Source organism: Diabrotica undecimpunctata, chromosome 8 (genome assembly GCF_040954645.1).
Source record: "Diabrotica undecimpunctata isolate CICGRU chromosome 8, icDiaUnde3, whole genome shotgun sequence".
Taxonomy (NCBI): Eukaryota; Metazoa; Arthropoda; class Insecta; order Coleoptera; family Chrysomelidae; genus Diabrotica; species Diabrotica undecimpunctata.
The window spans coordinates 129,337,940-129,354,013 of record NC_092810.1 but is presented as its reverse complement, the minus strand read 5'-3'; the positions used below and the strand labels follow the sequence as shown (position 1 = coordinate 129,354,013).

The following is a 16,074-nucleotide window of genomic DNA, read 5'->3' as shown; positions in this document are numbered from 1 at the left end:
TAATGTTGTTAATTAAACTTCCGTTCACTTTTATGCCGACTGTCTCGTTTACCAAAGCTTCTTGTATGATTTCTTCAGAATAAGCATTAAACAATAACGGCGACAGTATGCAACCTTGCCTGACCCCTCTCCTTATCTCCACTTCTTCTGACACTTCTCTTCCAATTTTCACATTTGATCGTTGGCTGTAGTATAAATTTGATATCAATGTTACATCCCTCACATCCAGATTCTTGTTTTTGAGTACTTCTATAAGTCGGTCATGTTTTACCTTATCGAATGCCTTGTTGTAGTCTATAAAGCATACATAAAGATCTCGATTAACATCCAAACATCTTTGGGTCGGCACGTTAAAAGAAAATAGTGCCTCTCTTGTGCCCATTCCATTCCGAAATCCAAATTGGGAATCACTAATATCCATCTCCAGCTTAGCGTGTATTCTATTATGGATGATTTTTAGCAGGGTTTTTAAGTTATGTGACATTAGACTGATCGTTCGATAATCACTACATTCCTTGGCATTTACTTTCTTTGGTAGACAAATAAATGTTGATGTCAGCATTTCACGTGGAATGATTCCTGTGGAATAGATTGTGTTCAGTAGTTGGACTAAAAGATCTATGTTTTTTTCATTGACCAGTTTTAGTAATTCACTTGGTATTTCATCTGGACCAGCAGCTTTATTATTTTTCGTGGACTTTACTGCATGCATAACTTCTGACTTTGTTATTTCAGGTCCCTCGTCTTTACTCTGATTATCTTCATATATATTTTCCTGTCTCTGGTCATGGAATAATTCCTCTATATATGTTTTCCATCTTCCTAATTTTTGTTCTGTCTCTACTAAAATGTTTCCTTGTTTGTCCAATAGTATGCTTGAGGTTTTTTGTTTTGCTACTCCAGCTAATTCTTTAACTTTCTTATAGAGATTGAAGTTATCATATTTGTTTTGTAAGTCTTCTATTTCTTGGCATTTGCCAGCGAAATAAGTCTCTTTAGCTTCTCTTATTTTCCTTTTTATTTGATTATGCAGCTGTTGATACTGAGTTATGTTGATATTCTTTTGCCTTCTTCTGTCCTCCATCATTTCCAAGATTTGCATTTTTAAAGAATTGCCACTTTTGTTCTACATCACCATCAATTGATTCCGGTATGGATTCTAGGTCACCACATTTTTAAAATTCAATAAGTTTATCAGATAGTCCAAAGGTTATTATACCTAGATTTGTGCATAGTTTCAACTACTTTTAAAATGTTTCACTGATGATGGTCCCACTCGCCTCGCCACAAATTTTACTATTAAATGAGGAACGTGCCAATCTGTGTAAACAGTAGACAATAATGGGCTGACACATTTTGAATAATAATTAAAATACACTTTAATTTCCTAAACTTAGGTATTTTAATAGACAAACAGTTAAGGTTTGATTTTAAGTATAGTGCCTCTGTATATTCGCTTGTACGTACTTCATCCTAACAGGACTCATCAGAGCGTCTTTTACGCTTTTCAGTATGAACGCTAGAGCGACATCTGATAATAAATCACGAGACTCGAAATCCGAAGATTTCTAATAACGAAACCAAAATCCGCATTTTTGCTTTAATGTGTGCTTTCTCAGAATTGCAAGGAAAAACAAAATTCTACTTTCGTGATTTAGGTATTTTAATTTTTCAGTAACTTATGATTTTATGAACATATGATAAAGTAGTTTTATTTTGAGAAATACGTGAACAATTTGATTTTTTGATTGATTTATTGATAAAAGTAGATGCGTATTTTATTTTTTCAAACATATATTATCTTATATAAACGTGTGTGAAAAGCACTTGTCCAATTTGTTCCCAAATCAATATTTTTCTAGCTTAGAAGTTTATGTAAATATTTTAAGCTGCTATATATTTAACCGTGTATCACTACCACGTTATAAATAATTTTGAGGCAAATATTACGATATAACTGAGACTACTATAACCTCCTGTTGAGTTATTAATTGATTTTAGACGAGGTCGTTGTACCAACTTAATTATTCAGTTTTCTATTTCACCCTTAAGCACGTACTGAAACAGTAAGTAGTGCTCAAATGAATAATTCTATCCAGCACCGAAAACTTTTATAAATTCATAGAGCCGACTCAGATTGAAACGCCGGGAAGTGGTAATTGATCCTTTTATTAAATAATATATTGTGATGAAGAGATGAAATTATTTTATCTCTGACACATACTTTTAACAGATGATGATACTTGGCAAGGGTTTATTTCAGCCCAAAAGTTATTCATTAATAAAATTATTATGTGTGAAGAAAAGTACAGTATTTATTATGTATATCAAATGAAATATTATATAAAAGAAAAGACAGTTAAGATTTGATTTTACGTATAGTACCTCTGTATATCCGCTTATACGTATTTCATCCTAACAGGAATCTTCGGAGCGGATATTTACAGATGCTCTGAACGTGAAAACAATCTTTCCTGTCGTAATAGAAGCAACACTAAAATGGCTAAATATTATGTTTATATGAGATTATAATTTCAAATAACGTTTTACGTTTCGTGGAATAATGCTGTTTTCGTCGGAGCATTTCCCGTGACGTTAGAACGTTTGTAATGTGAAAATTTAAATTCTGCGTTTTTTAAGCATATTTCAAATGCTTCATATTTGTTGAAAAAACTCAAAATCGAAATTTTATGCTATAGGCTTTGAATATTAGGCTCTAACAATGGAAATTCCATAGTGACCCAATCAATGTGATACATTTTATTAATCTCATGAAAATCGTAAAAAATTGCAAAAATCGCTTAACGTTTATATATTTAACTACTTTATAGAAACTGACCTTATTTGTAATAATATGCAAAAATTTCATACGAAAGCTGCACTATTCACCTTTAAAACTCATTTTGATTTTTGTCGATAAAACACTGTGATCAAAAGATATCGAATTTTTACCGTCGAGTTTATATAAATTTTATTTAAAAAATTGATTTCACGCGCGAAACTGACATTCAAAGTCGCCGGTCGTTTCATGGGTAGTGGGTAGACACTTTTCTACGATCCCGGCAGAGAATAGGCCTACTTCAGGAAAGCGACCCTGCTTACGCGAGCCATGCTTTGCTCTCAATTGCTTACTGAGAGAAATCATGTCCCACCCCTTTGTCTTTCCAAAATCTAGTTACCTATTTCCTATCCCTCCCTGGTGAAGGGCAGCAGCAATCATCAGAACCAGCTCGAGGCGCAGAGGAAATGATCCTGGACCGGCTTGAAACTGGAATACTACGAGAATGACTGGAGCAGTTTGAATGGTTGTGGTACTGCAATTGGGAAGGCAACGGGAAAACCACCCCATTTTATTTCCCACAAATCTAAATGGCAGAAGGAAACAAGAAAATTGTCCTCAGTCCAGGGCACCCCTTAAATGGGGAGAGGGTGCGAAGAATCCCCCCGTCAACTACTATTGAGCTTCAAGGAAGTGGACAAACAATCCAAATATATGACAAGATAGTACGCATTGCCACCTGGAACGTACGCAGCTTATTCATGTCTGAGAAACTTGCAAACACCGAAACTGAGATGAGAAGATTAAAAATAGACATCTTCGGGATGAGTGAAGTAAGATGGCCTAGGTCACCAAAACAAACAACAAAAGACACATCTATTGGTCAGGAGGAACCGACTAAGAACATCAATGTGGAACGGCTAAATTAGTATCGGACAAAATTGCGCAATCAGTCATAGATTTCATCCCTCTAAATGATAGAGTAGCAATGTTCAAATTAAGAACAACCCATAGAAACCTAAATGTTATTCAGTTCTATACTCCAACAAGTGACAAATCAGAGGAAGAAAACTTTTATAACAATATAGACGAAATAATGCGACTGACAAAAAAGGCGAGATAACGGTGATTATGGGTGACTTTAACGCTAAAATTGGTCATGGTGCCGAAGGAGACAACATAGGAGCATACGGTCTCTGTGCCAGAAACAATAGGGGAGATAGACTGGTACAATTCTGCGTAGAGAATAACCTGTTAGTATCCAACACCTTCTTCAAACAACATCCTAGAAGGCTATAGACTTGGAAATCACCTGCAGACAGAAAAGATAAAATTGTTAGAAATCAAATTGACTTCATTTTGCTTGATAACAACTTCAAGAAGTATAATCACAAGATCACAATCCAGTAATAATGGATTTTAGACTAAAAAAGTTTGTTAAAGTTAAACGGGAAAAAAGTCAAGAAAAATAGACATCTCACAACTGAAGAACCCTGAAAAGAAAAATGAAATAAGCATCAAGGTTGTGAAAGAAATAGAAACGCTAGAGAACTTGGTACAGACAGACGTTGAAGTAACATGGACTGCTCTAAAAACGAAAATAGATACAAGATACAAGAAGACGATATCGGGTTCACGAAAAACAACAGAAAACAAGAATGGATAATGCAAGAGATCATGGACCTCATGGACGTAAGACGCAAACATAAAACAAACCCAATAGAATACAAACGAGCCAATAAAATCATTGAAAAAAAGTGCAAAGAAGCTAAAGAAAACTGGATATCAACCAGATACCTAGAAATTGAACAACTTCAGGAAAGATACGACACCTTCAATGTCCATAAAAAACTGAAAGAGATAACAGGTAGACACAGAAGGAGACAAGAAACAATATTAAGAAATAATAACAACGAGATAATTATAGGTACAGAAGACAAACTGGAGAGATGGAAAGAATACTTTCAGACACTTTTGAAGATGATAGACATTGTTCTCCACTATCCACGGATGATCGAATAAATGAAAAATGTATTTAGAAAAAGAAAAAGTTATTTATGCAGTGAAAGCTCAGAAGAACGGAAAAGCCACCCGTCCAGACAATATCAATGTAGAAATACTTAAATTAATTGCAGACAACGAAAGTAAAAGCCTCGACTTAATAACAGCACTTTTCAATAATAAGATATATGACACAGGTAAAATACCATCAGACTGGCTAAAATCAACATTCGTAACATTACCAAAAAAATCCAATGCCTCACACTGCGATAACTATCGAATATTAAGCATAATGTCTCATGCCCTTAAAACTTTTCTCGGAATTATTCATACACGAATTCACAAGAAGTGTGAGTTTCAGATGAGTGACATTCAATTCGTATTTCAAATGGATTGGGAACACGAGAAGCTCTTTTTGTCTTAAATGTGTTAACACAACGATGCAGAGGCATGAATGTAGATGTATATGCATGTTTTATTGATTAGCGAAAAGCATTTGACTGCGTTAACCATCAAAAGATGATCGAAATTCTGAGAACAACTGGGTGTGACGAATAGACTTGCTAATTTTCTCAGAACTATATTGGCACCAAATGGTAACAATTGAAATAGATAACACAACATCCGAAGATATACAAATCCGACGAGGAGTGCGACAAGGTTGCGTCTTATCACCACTATTATTTAATCTTTATCTGGAAGCTATATTCATAAAAGCATTAGACAAGGTTCAAGGTAGAATCAAGATTAACGGAACCAGCATAGACAACATCAGGCACGCTGATGATACCGTCCTAATAGCAATCAACGCAGAAGAACTACAAAATATAATAAATGCGGTAGTTCGTCATAGCAAAATGTTCGGTTTACATCTAAATGTTTCCAAAACTAAAATTCTAGTCTATTCAAAGATACCAACAAACGTACATTTGTACGCTAAGGGACAAATAATAGAACAGGTAACTTCCATAAAATATTTGGGAGTAAATATCAACAGCCAGTGTAATCCAAAAAAAGAAATCCTATCAAGAATCGAACAGGCGAGGAAAACATTCATGAACATGAAAACATTTTTTACAAGATCAGACCTTAGTCTATAGCTCAGAATTCGAATGGTCAGATGTTACGTTTTCTCTGTTTTGCTGTATGGCTGTGAAAGTTGAACAATGGACTCTGAAATAGAAAAAAGAATAAATGCCTTTGAAATGTATATATAAAGACGGATGCTGAGAATTCCATGGACACAAAAAGTTACTAATGGTGAGGTACTTCTGTGCATGAGTAAACAAAAAGAATTACTCAGCATAATCGAAGAGAGAAAAATCCAATACTTGGGTCATGTGTTGAGAGGTGAAAGATATGAATTACTCCAAATCATATTGGAAGGTAAAGCGCAGGGTAAAAGATCAGTTGGAAGATGGCAGAACTCGTGGCTGAAAGACCTGAGAAGATGGTTTGACCGCTCATCCACATAAATCTTTCGTGCAGTAGTTTCCAAAACTACAATTGCCATTTGGATCGCCAACCTTTGAAAGGAGACGGCGCATTAAGAAGAAAAAGATCGTTTTTAAGAGAACGGTTCATTCTACAGAAATCGTCTTAATACACATTTTTATTAAAAATAATCTCAGCTACATGTCTTGTTTAAAACATTTTTTTCCACGGCGTATAGATTCTTAGTAAATCTGTTTGGGTTCTCTAAACTCTTGGGTTTTTATGGCGAAGTCCAAGGGTAGGAGTGGTAAACTTTTTTGCATCATTTTTATGGTCCCAAAATTGACATTTAGCTTGTTCGTAGGATTTTTAGAGGTTGAGTGGAATGTTTGTCTGTTTGACGCCTGGATTAACAACTCTGCTATTCAATTAAAAATAACTGGTACTCGTATCACCCAATCTAAGAAGGAATGGTATTTTTTTAAATTATTTTTTAGTTATTTTACGTACTATATTAAAATAGTATCTACGTATGCATTAAGTTAAAGTAATCTTGATAATAAGAACTTCATACTAGTTCGTAATGTTTGAGTAGCATAATTTAATTTCTTTTATACAATTCACTTTTCGTTGAACAAATCTAATTTTGGGAGTCGTTGCTGCTTGCAATTTACATTAAAAATGGAACACCAATGAAAACTTAGGAAATGTGGAAACACTTAGGAATTTTATGATCAAACTTTTAACCAGTTCTCTACGAGACTTGGTTTTTATAAGACCACCGAGTAAGACGGTAATGATAAACAAAATAAATACTTTTCATTTATTGATTTATATGCCGTATATTTATATATTAATGTTAAATATAATTCTTGATGCAGTAGAACCTGAGTAATTTTTTTGCTTTAGATAATTCGATTGTTTTAGCATCTTTCCGCTGAAGCATGTGCTATATATAAAGCCCTTGAATGGTGTGAAAGCCAGTGGAACAAAATTGTCGTGTGCACTGATTCATTATCAGTATTAAATGCATCGCATAACTTTAAAGTCACAATTAACAATAATATATTCATATTAAAGATTTTTCAACAGTAACTAAAATTATCAGTTTTATCATTTGATGTTAAATTCGTATGGGTTAAGTAAGGGACATTCAGACATATTGGGTAATGGTATTGCTGATTCAATAGCTAAAAATTCACTAAGGCAACCACATATATTGATTGAAGAATTTAACACATGTGATCTCCTTGCATATGTAAAACAGCATATTAAATTTAAATGGAATAGACGCTGGATTCAGTTCAGTGAAACTACAGGCACTAATTTGTTTAAATTACAAGCAACAGTGGCTGCGAACCAATTTTACAAAGTTGTTGCACTAAGCAGAAATACAGTGTAGACTATCCTAAGATTAAAAGTAGATCATGGATGTTTTCCGAAGCATTTACATAAAATCGGAGTTCTCCCAACAGATAGATGTGAATGTGGAACCAATATAGCTGATCTAAATCACATATTCTTTAACTATCCCATACATGTAAATACAAGTAATTGGTTGCTTCAAGAATTGCTGAACGCCATAATTTAAAGACGCCATTAAACTTAAATGTAGTATTAAGTGAAGATAATATAAAAAATTTTAAATTGATTATGGTATTTCTGAAAAAAATTAAATTAAATCAATGGTGTAAATAAAAAATGTAATCGTTTGAATGGATATTTCCTTTGTATGTGTACCTATTTGTTGCCCTCCTATCTAACCGTGGTTTATGTCTTGTGTGTTACAGTCGCTCTGATGAACCCCTGAGCAAAAGTATCCTCCCTGTACAATCTTGAATAATTGAATATTAATATTTGTATGTAATTACGTAGCTAAGGCTCTAAACCAAGGCTAAAATACAAAAAAATAATAATTCGGTTGTTCTATATCTATTGCATTATCTAAGGTATAAAGAGCAGAGATTTCTTGTCCCTAAGAGTTACTGGTTTGCTCTATAAAATTTCTTAAAGTATTAAATGCTGTTTTTGCCTCTTCGATCGAAGCCCATGGAGTGTGTCTAGTATTATTCAAGTCCTATGTGTCATCTAAATCATTAGTATCAGTTTTCTAAGCTACTGCAGTCCCAGCATCCATCAGAACGATCTATCAATGTCATACTGTCTTCATACTTATGATCAAGGCTTATGCGCTTTCCTCTTGTGATAGTTTGTATATTATCACCATGCCAATTTTCTGCTGGCTGCTCACCGATTCCATTTACACTACTCAATTTCTTACCTCTTCTAGATATTTTGTATAGTGATTTGGATCATGACCTCTTCTAATCATCTCTGGCAATATACTTCTCCTTGCATCAATAAACCAGCTGCAAACCTGCAAAACAGTGGCTTTTTGTGAAAGAGTTAATTTTTCACCATCAGTTAGATAAGCATTATAGTGATGGTCATACAAACATCTTCTCAAAATTTTAACTGAATGTTTAGGCAAATTCCTTCTTCGTTTCCTTACAGGAGTACCCATCACATGGTTAGCCATTGCAAGTTGATTTTGTGAAATAAGCTTCTCATGTTCCTGCTTGGATCCAGATTCATTTTCATCTGTACTGCTCCCAGATTGAAGTCTTTCCTGATCTATGAAATAATTAATTAATTGATCCATTTTCAAAACTATAGAATAGTAATTTAGAGAAAATTCCAGCTGAATTTTGCAGTGAAGAAGAGAAACTTGCTTCTTGGAGGATAGTTATAAGATATGGAGTACAAGATAAAGCTAACCATCCTGCTATTAGAGGAGATAATGAAGGAAACTTCGGTACCGCTGATTATTGGAAGCCCCAATTGACCCAAATGACTCACACACTTTCAGCTCCAAAAGTACAAGTAATGCCTGTACATCCTGTTAATGGTTCAAGCAGATCCTCTTTTCAGAGGACAGATATTCTTTTAATTTTTTTACTTCTCATTTATTGTCTATGTTTAATTAGATATTTTTTATGCAGTTTTTAATTTATACCTGCTAATTTATGACGCTACCCTTATAAAAAAACCACTATTTTATGACGCTACCCATGACGACGCCATCCTGTGGCGCTAGTTCCGTGACGCTCGACTCAGCATTTTACTGTAGAGAAAATATAACGCCGGTATAGAAGCTTCGCTTCACAATAATTATTCTATTATCCTATTAAAATATTTTCATTCTATGAATGAAAATATTCCAATTCTTTTGATTTCTTTCTTCAATTTCAAAGTTAATACACGTACTTTGTTTATGTAAATTTCTTTAAAATGACAGGCATGCTTTTTTATCTATTGTCCTTTATTTATAACCAAAATTTGCACGAAACAGTAATAATCCCGACTGAATTATTTCAAGTAATAATACCCTAAAATTTTAACAATTCTTTCAGACTATAAAGATTGTAATCAACAAAAGGTTTATTTCTGCGTATAGGTATAGGGCCTAAGGTATAATGACCACTTCAAGGACTTAAAGAAAAGGCTAATAAACTTAGGAAAGTTCATGAAATGGCGAAACGAACTTTTCTTTTGTATGCTTAAAATGTGGTCTGTAATTTGTTATGAAAATTGTTATAGTATTTGCAAATCTATTTTACATTCACGCAGTAATTTTGCTTGACGTTTGATTTATATTAATTAGAGCTACATTTTTGTTAACATAATTTAGAAGTTTCAAGGACATGTTATATTTTATTTTTCTTAGATTTTTATTTAATAATGAATCAATAAAATATGTAGATAGGATTCTTAACCAAAAATTGGCTTAAAAATGATATTCTGGGAAATATAACAAGGCTATGAACTTTTTGAAAGCGACTTCTAAAAACTGAATGAACGCTGATGTGGGAGGTTCTCTTTTATTCCATCGCTCACTCGTTAGTTCTATTATTGCCTATTGATGCATACACTGAGATCCAGCAAGTAAGCATATTTTACAAATAATAGATGCTTTACGGATCTACAAATATGGAGCTATGAAGTCAACTCCAATGAATCCTTTATGTATTGAAGTTTTATATTGTCATAAAATTGTTCGGTAAAATCAACGAAGATAATTAAATTTGGCTTAACAAGAAACAAAACAGCTGGAACAAAATTCTCTAAAATTTGACCGCTAATGCTTTTCCATAATGAGGGAGAAAATATAATATTAGGCACAGGTTTTCTGATTAATAAAAAATTAAAAAGTGTAGTCGTCCACTTTAAATCGTTTTTAAAAAGAGTCTATATTAAAAATGCGGGAAATTATCCAGAAATACTATTTTTAAATATATACACACATCATTTAAAAAGAAAAGTCTAGCAAACATAATCCAGCTTGCTGGTTTAGACGAGATGATCAACATATGTTATCCCTTTATATATCGGTGATTAACTCAAAACCCTTCAGTCAATCAATTCGTAATGTACTTTGAATTGTAGAGAAGAAAACCAACAAGCTGTATTTGATGATCTAAAAATAGCTAAATGTAGATTTAGAACAGGTAGACGAGATTTGAATATTCCTTTTTTATATAATTTTTACATTATTTTGTACTTTAAAAAGAGTAGAAAGTTGCAAATTATTTTTACATAACAGGCATTGTTATATTTTGTATATAGATATTTTATAAAAAATAGTCATCTAGTGCCCTTTAACGTACTATTACCGTCTAGAATGCTAAAAAATGATACATTTTCAACAATTCTTTCGTATCTTATTTATTTAGTAGAACTTTGAAAAGTTACAAAAAAATGTTTGTCTTTTTTTTTCATTGTTTACTTATTTTAAAGATAAAAATTGTTCGTCCAGAAATGACGATTCCATGGTGGACAGTTATGAAAATAAAAAAATATGAAACATAAAATTCAAGAAGTGAAATTTATCAAAAAAATTAAAAATTCTTGAAAAAAAAACAAAATGGCGGAAATTTGAAACATTGTTAAAAAATTGACCTTTTTTCTCAATGACTTTTTCAGTCGAAATCATTTGGTTTTGTTACCTAAGTTTATTTATAATCTAAATTTACAGGGAGTTGTATGTTCGTAGATATATTTTTTAAATTTTTTATCACATATTTACAATTTTTAATTTTATTACATAAGCCTATTTATAATCTTAATTTACAGGACAGGACGTTATATATTCGTATAGTACTTAAGTAATTAATATCCTCTTATTTGAATTTTCACTCGAGTTTAATATGACCCCCGACAAACCTCAAATATAATACATCATAAAATACAAATGAGCAAACCGTAAGGAAATAAGCAATAACTGAACGCCTCAGTGACAGTAATTATTGTAAACTCTTAAAAAATCAATAACCAGAAAGTAATTGCCATATTTTTTTTATAAATAAAACATTGGAGATACAGTATTTTACAAACCATGGGATATGCAGGGAAATTTTCTTGCCTTTGTAAAACATTTCATGAATAATACAGTATTCCAAGTACGCGTGAATGGAATCACTTCAAAAACAGAATGTCTTCAAAACGGAATTCTACAGGGTTCAACTTTAAACCCCAGTCTATTCTTAATAGTAATTAATAATATCACACAGATAAAGCTACCTTTGAAAGCAAGTCTCTATGCAGATGACTTAGTTGTATATACTAGTAGCTGTAATATTACACTAGCCTTAAAAATTCTGTAATCATTTCTGCATAAACTTGAAGACTGGTCCCGAGAAATTGGTTTTACGTTCTTAACTGATAAATCTCGTTTAATCATATTCAGTAAAAGACACACTGATTGCAAAACAACATTTACTCTAAATGGTATCATAATATCTAAAACAAGTAGAGAGCATTGACTTTTTGGCCTGAGACTGGACAGTCAGTTAACATGGGCAGAACATATTAAAAAGCTAGTCGTTTCCTGTCAAACTAAAATAAATCTCCTTAAAATGCTATCAAACCGATCTTGGGGAGCAAACAATATAAAATTGCAGCATATATACCTATTATTAATCAGAAGTAATCTGGATTACGATGCAATATGCTATTCAACTGTTAAAATTAAAATATGCACCCCTTAAAGAACGTTTAACGAGATATGGTTTTGACCTGGGGCAGCTGACACATTCTTATCCTACACAACGAACTATATCTCCTTGAGTATCCCTCACGGTCTGTCCAAAGAGTACCACAAATCCTAAAACGATTAACGATTAAGCTATATCAAGAACGGATATCAGAATACACTGGCTATAAAAACATTTTTACTGATGCATCAAAAACTGAAAATGGACATGCAGCGGCCTTTATACTAGGAAATACTGAGTTAAAATACTGAGTTAGAAAAAGTTAAATTTCTTTGGGTACTATCACACCCAAGTATCGCAGGAAATGAAAAAGTGAATAAATTTGCAAAGAAAGCTGTTACTAAACGGCAAACTGAAATAATGACATTCCAAACAATTCCATTCAGTGATATCCAGCTCAATATTAAACAGCATTGTGTAAAAAATTGGTAACAAATGTGGAATTCTACTACGGCTAAACTTAAAAACGCTGGCACTAAACTGCAATTTCCAGAAAATAGAAGGCAACAGGTGATTATAAACCGATTAAGAATTGGGCATACAGCGTTAACTCACCAGCATCTCATACCAAAAGAGCTACCACCTGAATGTTCCTATTGTGAATGTCCAATAACTGCCCAGCATATATTGATTGAATGCCCTCTCCATTCCTACGAAAGAGCCATCAACAACATACCAGAAGAAGCAAATAAACTTTAAAATAAAGATATTTTAAACTGTAATTTATCAAATACAATCAAATTCCTTAAGGACATACGTTTATTACATAAAATTTAATATTTATATATATTATTTGGTAATTTATAATTTATTATTTGTAATTTAATTTGTAATTAGTATATTTTGTTACTGTAAAATCTGTAAAACCCGCTAATAACATTTAGTGGTTGATGCGGCAATTCTAAATAAAAAAAATCTAATTCTAAAGAATACATTACCTAAGACACATCAGCATAAAAGTGGATCCAATTTGTTTACATAAGTTTTTGAAATCTACTTTTTAGGTTTTTTGGATAATTCTAAACAAAAAATCTCCAAAGTTGATGGTTTCCTTGTTATAAACAATTTAAAATTAAAAAAAAAACGGAATATGACAATTTTCAATGCTCACATAAAAGTGAGAATTATTGTTTTATAATAACGAACATAACGGATAGATTACTTGTTGATAAAAGTTACAGTATCTACCATTCTGTAAGTTTCAGTATGGCCAGTTTAAAATTCAAACCGATAACATTCTTATTAAATTTTGTTGTAACTGCCAACGTGTTGTAGAAAGTAATTGATAAGGCAACCCTGTTAGTATGACGTTTCATTCAAGCGTTTCGAAGCCGAAAGTAATGCTATCTATCGATGATAAATATTAGCGATGTTTCAGATGGAGCCACCTCTCTACAACACAATTTGATGTCGACAATTCAAGATATAATTCTTATTTAACGAGATTTTTCACATGTTTAGGAAAAAATATTAAACGATTTAGTACAAATATTTTCCACTTTTACAGTTTTATATAAGTATGTTGTTATTTAAATTTTGTCCGGTTTTTTCTTGGTAGCTTTATTATAAGCCGGAACACATTATTTTTTCCTATTGTGGTAAAACTGTACATTCAAAATTTTTCAAAAAATTCATAAGTATTTGTTAGGATTATATATTTACGCTGTAAGAAAATTAACAAAATTGTATTTTTGGTTTTTCCGCTTTATACTTGGAAAAAAATAATTTTTTTTGAGTTTTTTCGAAAACGAAAACATGAAGTTTGTTTAAAATTTCTTAAAATATTTCTAGTAATTACATATACCTTCTCAATTTTTTTCAATTTTTTTAAATGTGTTGTTTGTCTTTTGGGAAGTGCAGATCAGTAGAAAGTTGTAAATTATTTCTACATGACGGCCGTTAAATATTTAATGAAACATATAAAGCGGAATCTAGTGTCATGTAAAGAGAAAAAACCTATATAATATACCTCGTATAAAAATTATAACAGATTTTTCCGTTTTAATACGATTTTTGCTTATTTAAAAACTATAAACAAACGAGTATACCAATTTAAATAAGCATTGTCTTTTAGATGGGATCTTGTCCTTCACAGATCCCGTAATGTAGATCTCTTTCAAGGATCACCGCGCGACTGATAGAAAAAGTTTTCAAAAACAATGGAAAACAATAAAAGTTTAAGAGCATATTGGCGAAAATTTTAAAGCGTGAAGGATCAACTATTCAATTTAAAAAATAGAAACAGCAAAAGGAGAAATAGAGATGGGATTGTGAAAGTAGTCTTAAATTTATTTGGAAACTATTCGGAAACCAATATCCATAGTTTGAAGCGTATTCAAAATGAGATTTCCAATGTATTACTTGCTATACGATTTTATATAGAATTATTGATTACGTCATTGAAATATTACAAACTCTTAATATTTATTTATTTCAATTTTATCTTTTAAAAAGTATGTTTCAGAGTTTTTTGAACTGACGATAATAATTCTAAAAAACGTTTTGAAGATTTTTTGGCTCATAATTTTTAGGTATTTTTGAAATCCTGCTAAAACTGGAGTGAAAACGGGAGGGGAATTGCCGCACGACCCCCTTTAAAGTTATCTTACAAAATACGGACTGCCCACGATATTTAATGACTACGCCCTGAAACGTCCTTAAAACAATAAACGAATATCTTGGTTCATTTACTTAAAGTTAGGGATGGAATTGGCCGTTAATACATAAAGGGAAAGGAATAACACCAGCTATCAGAACAAACAACAACTTAAGCAAATATATTAGAACAAGAATCTAAATAAAAAGCACTTAAACGGTGCGCCTATACCAAATTATATGTGATGCTTGCCCAAAAACTTACTTCGGTCAAACTGGTAGAACCTATAACAAAAGTATAACAAAACACAAAAAGGCTTTTAATAATAGAAAAACAGATTATGCGTACGCACTACACCTTGTAGATCAAATCATTCTTTTTAATGACCGGTTTCAAATTCTGTATATTTAAAATAAATGCTGTTAAAAAATAAAAATATAATTCTGAATAACCAACTTAAGATAAATAGCTCTCACCTTCTCTACTTATTCAGCTGAAGACTATAAAGTGTAGACGCATAGTAAAAACACAGCACGTGAGAAATGGACTCGTCCGAAATAGCTGTAGTGATAATTAATAAATTATAATAAAATTTCTGGAATTGTTTTCAGTAAAACAAAAGTTTTCAGTGTTTAATTGTTACTTAAAAGTTTATTAATTGCAATATAATGGTTCAGAAATTATATTGAGTGAGGAGATTTTAGAGCGACAGTGTATAGAAAGTAGTGGATTTGAGAGACAAGCAGCGGACAACTGCTCTTGATAATCATCGCTAGTGGTAAAATTGCAACATGGTATCCTAATAGAGCGTGGAAAGAAATGTTAAGCGGTCACTATACTACTCGCGAAGTTGATCGAAGTTCAGCGAGTACGAGAGTGTCGATTTTACTTCGACACTTCATCCGAAGAACTTCGATCAAGAGTGTAGAGGGCGTTTTAGGTAGAGACTTGTGGAAAGTGGTTTATTTTTGATAACGTTTGCCGCAAGACCAAAGTTGCTACCAAGGTATTGGAACAAGTGTCTCCACTTTACTCGGTTAGATGTATATTACAGCAATATGTCAAGTTTTTCACTCGAAATGACACGATGTTATTTTGGCTGCATGATTAATAAACCGGTAAAAGGTCTTTTGAAAGTGACTGTGTTACGGTGTGGGCAGGTAGTTCTAAACAACCAAATACTGATCTTTTTGTGAATAAAATAAAAAGCC

At 32.3% G+C, this 16,074-nt stretch overlaps 1 protein-coding gene and 1 pseudogene across 1 annotated transcript in view; one reads left to right on the top strand and one right to left on the bottom strand.

Moving 5' to 3' along the window:
- Positions 1–8,316: 8,316 nt before the first annotated feature.
- LOC140449112 (uncharacterized) lies at positions 8,317–8,876 on the bottom strand (annotated as a pseudogene).
- A 3,826-nt stretch (positions 8,877–12,702) lies between these two features.
- The window catches only part of LOC140449111 (uncharacterized), a 71,689-nt gene continuing 68,317 nt past the window's right edge, over positions 12,703–16,074 (top strand). Inside the window, exon 1 of the mRNA XM_072542254.1 lies at positions 12,703–12,951. Within this exon, the coding sequence (XP_072398355.1) occupies positions 12,703–12,951 (249 nt within the window). The remainder of the gene's footprint in view (positions 12,952–16,074) is intronic.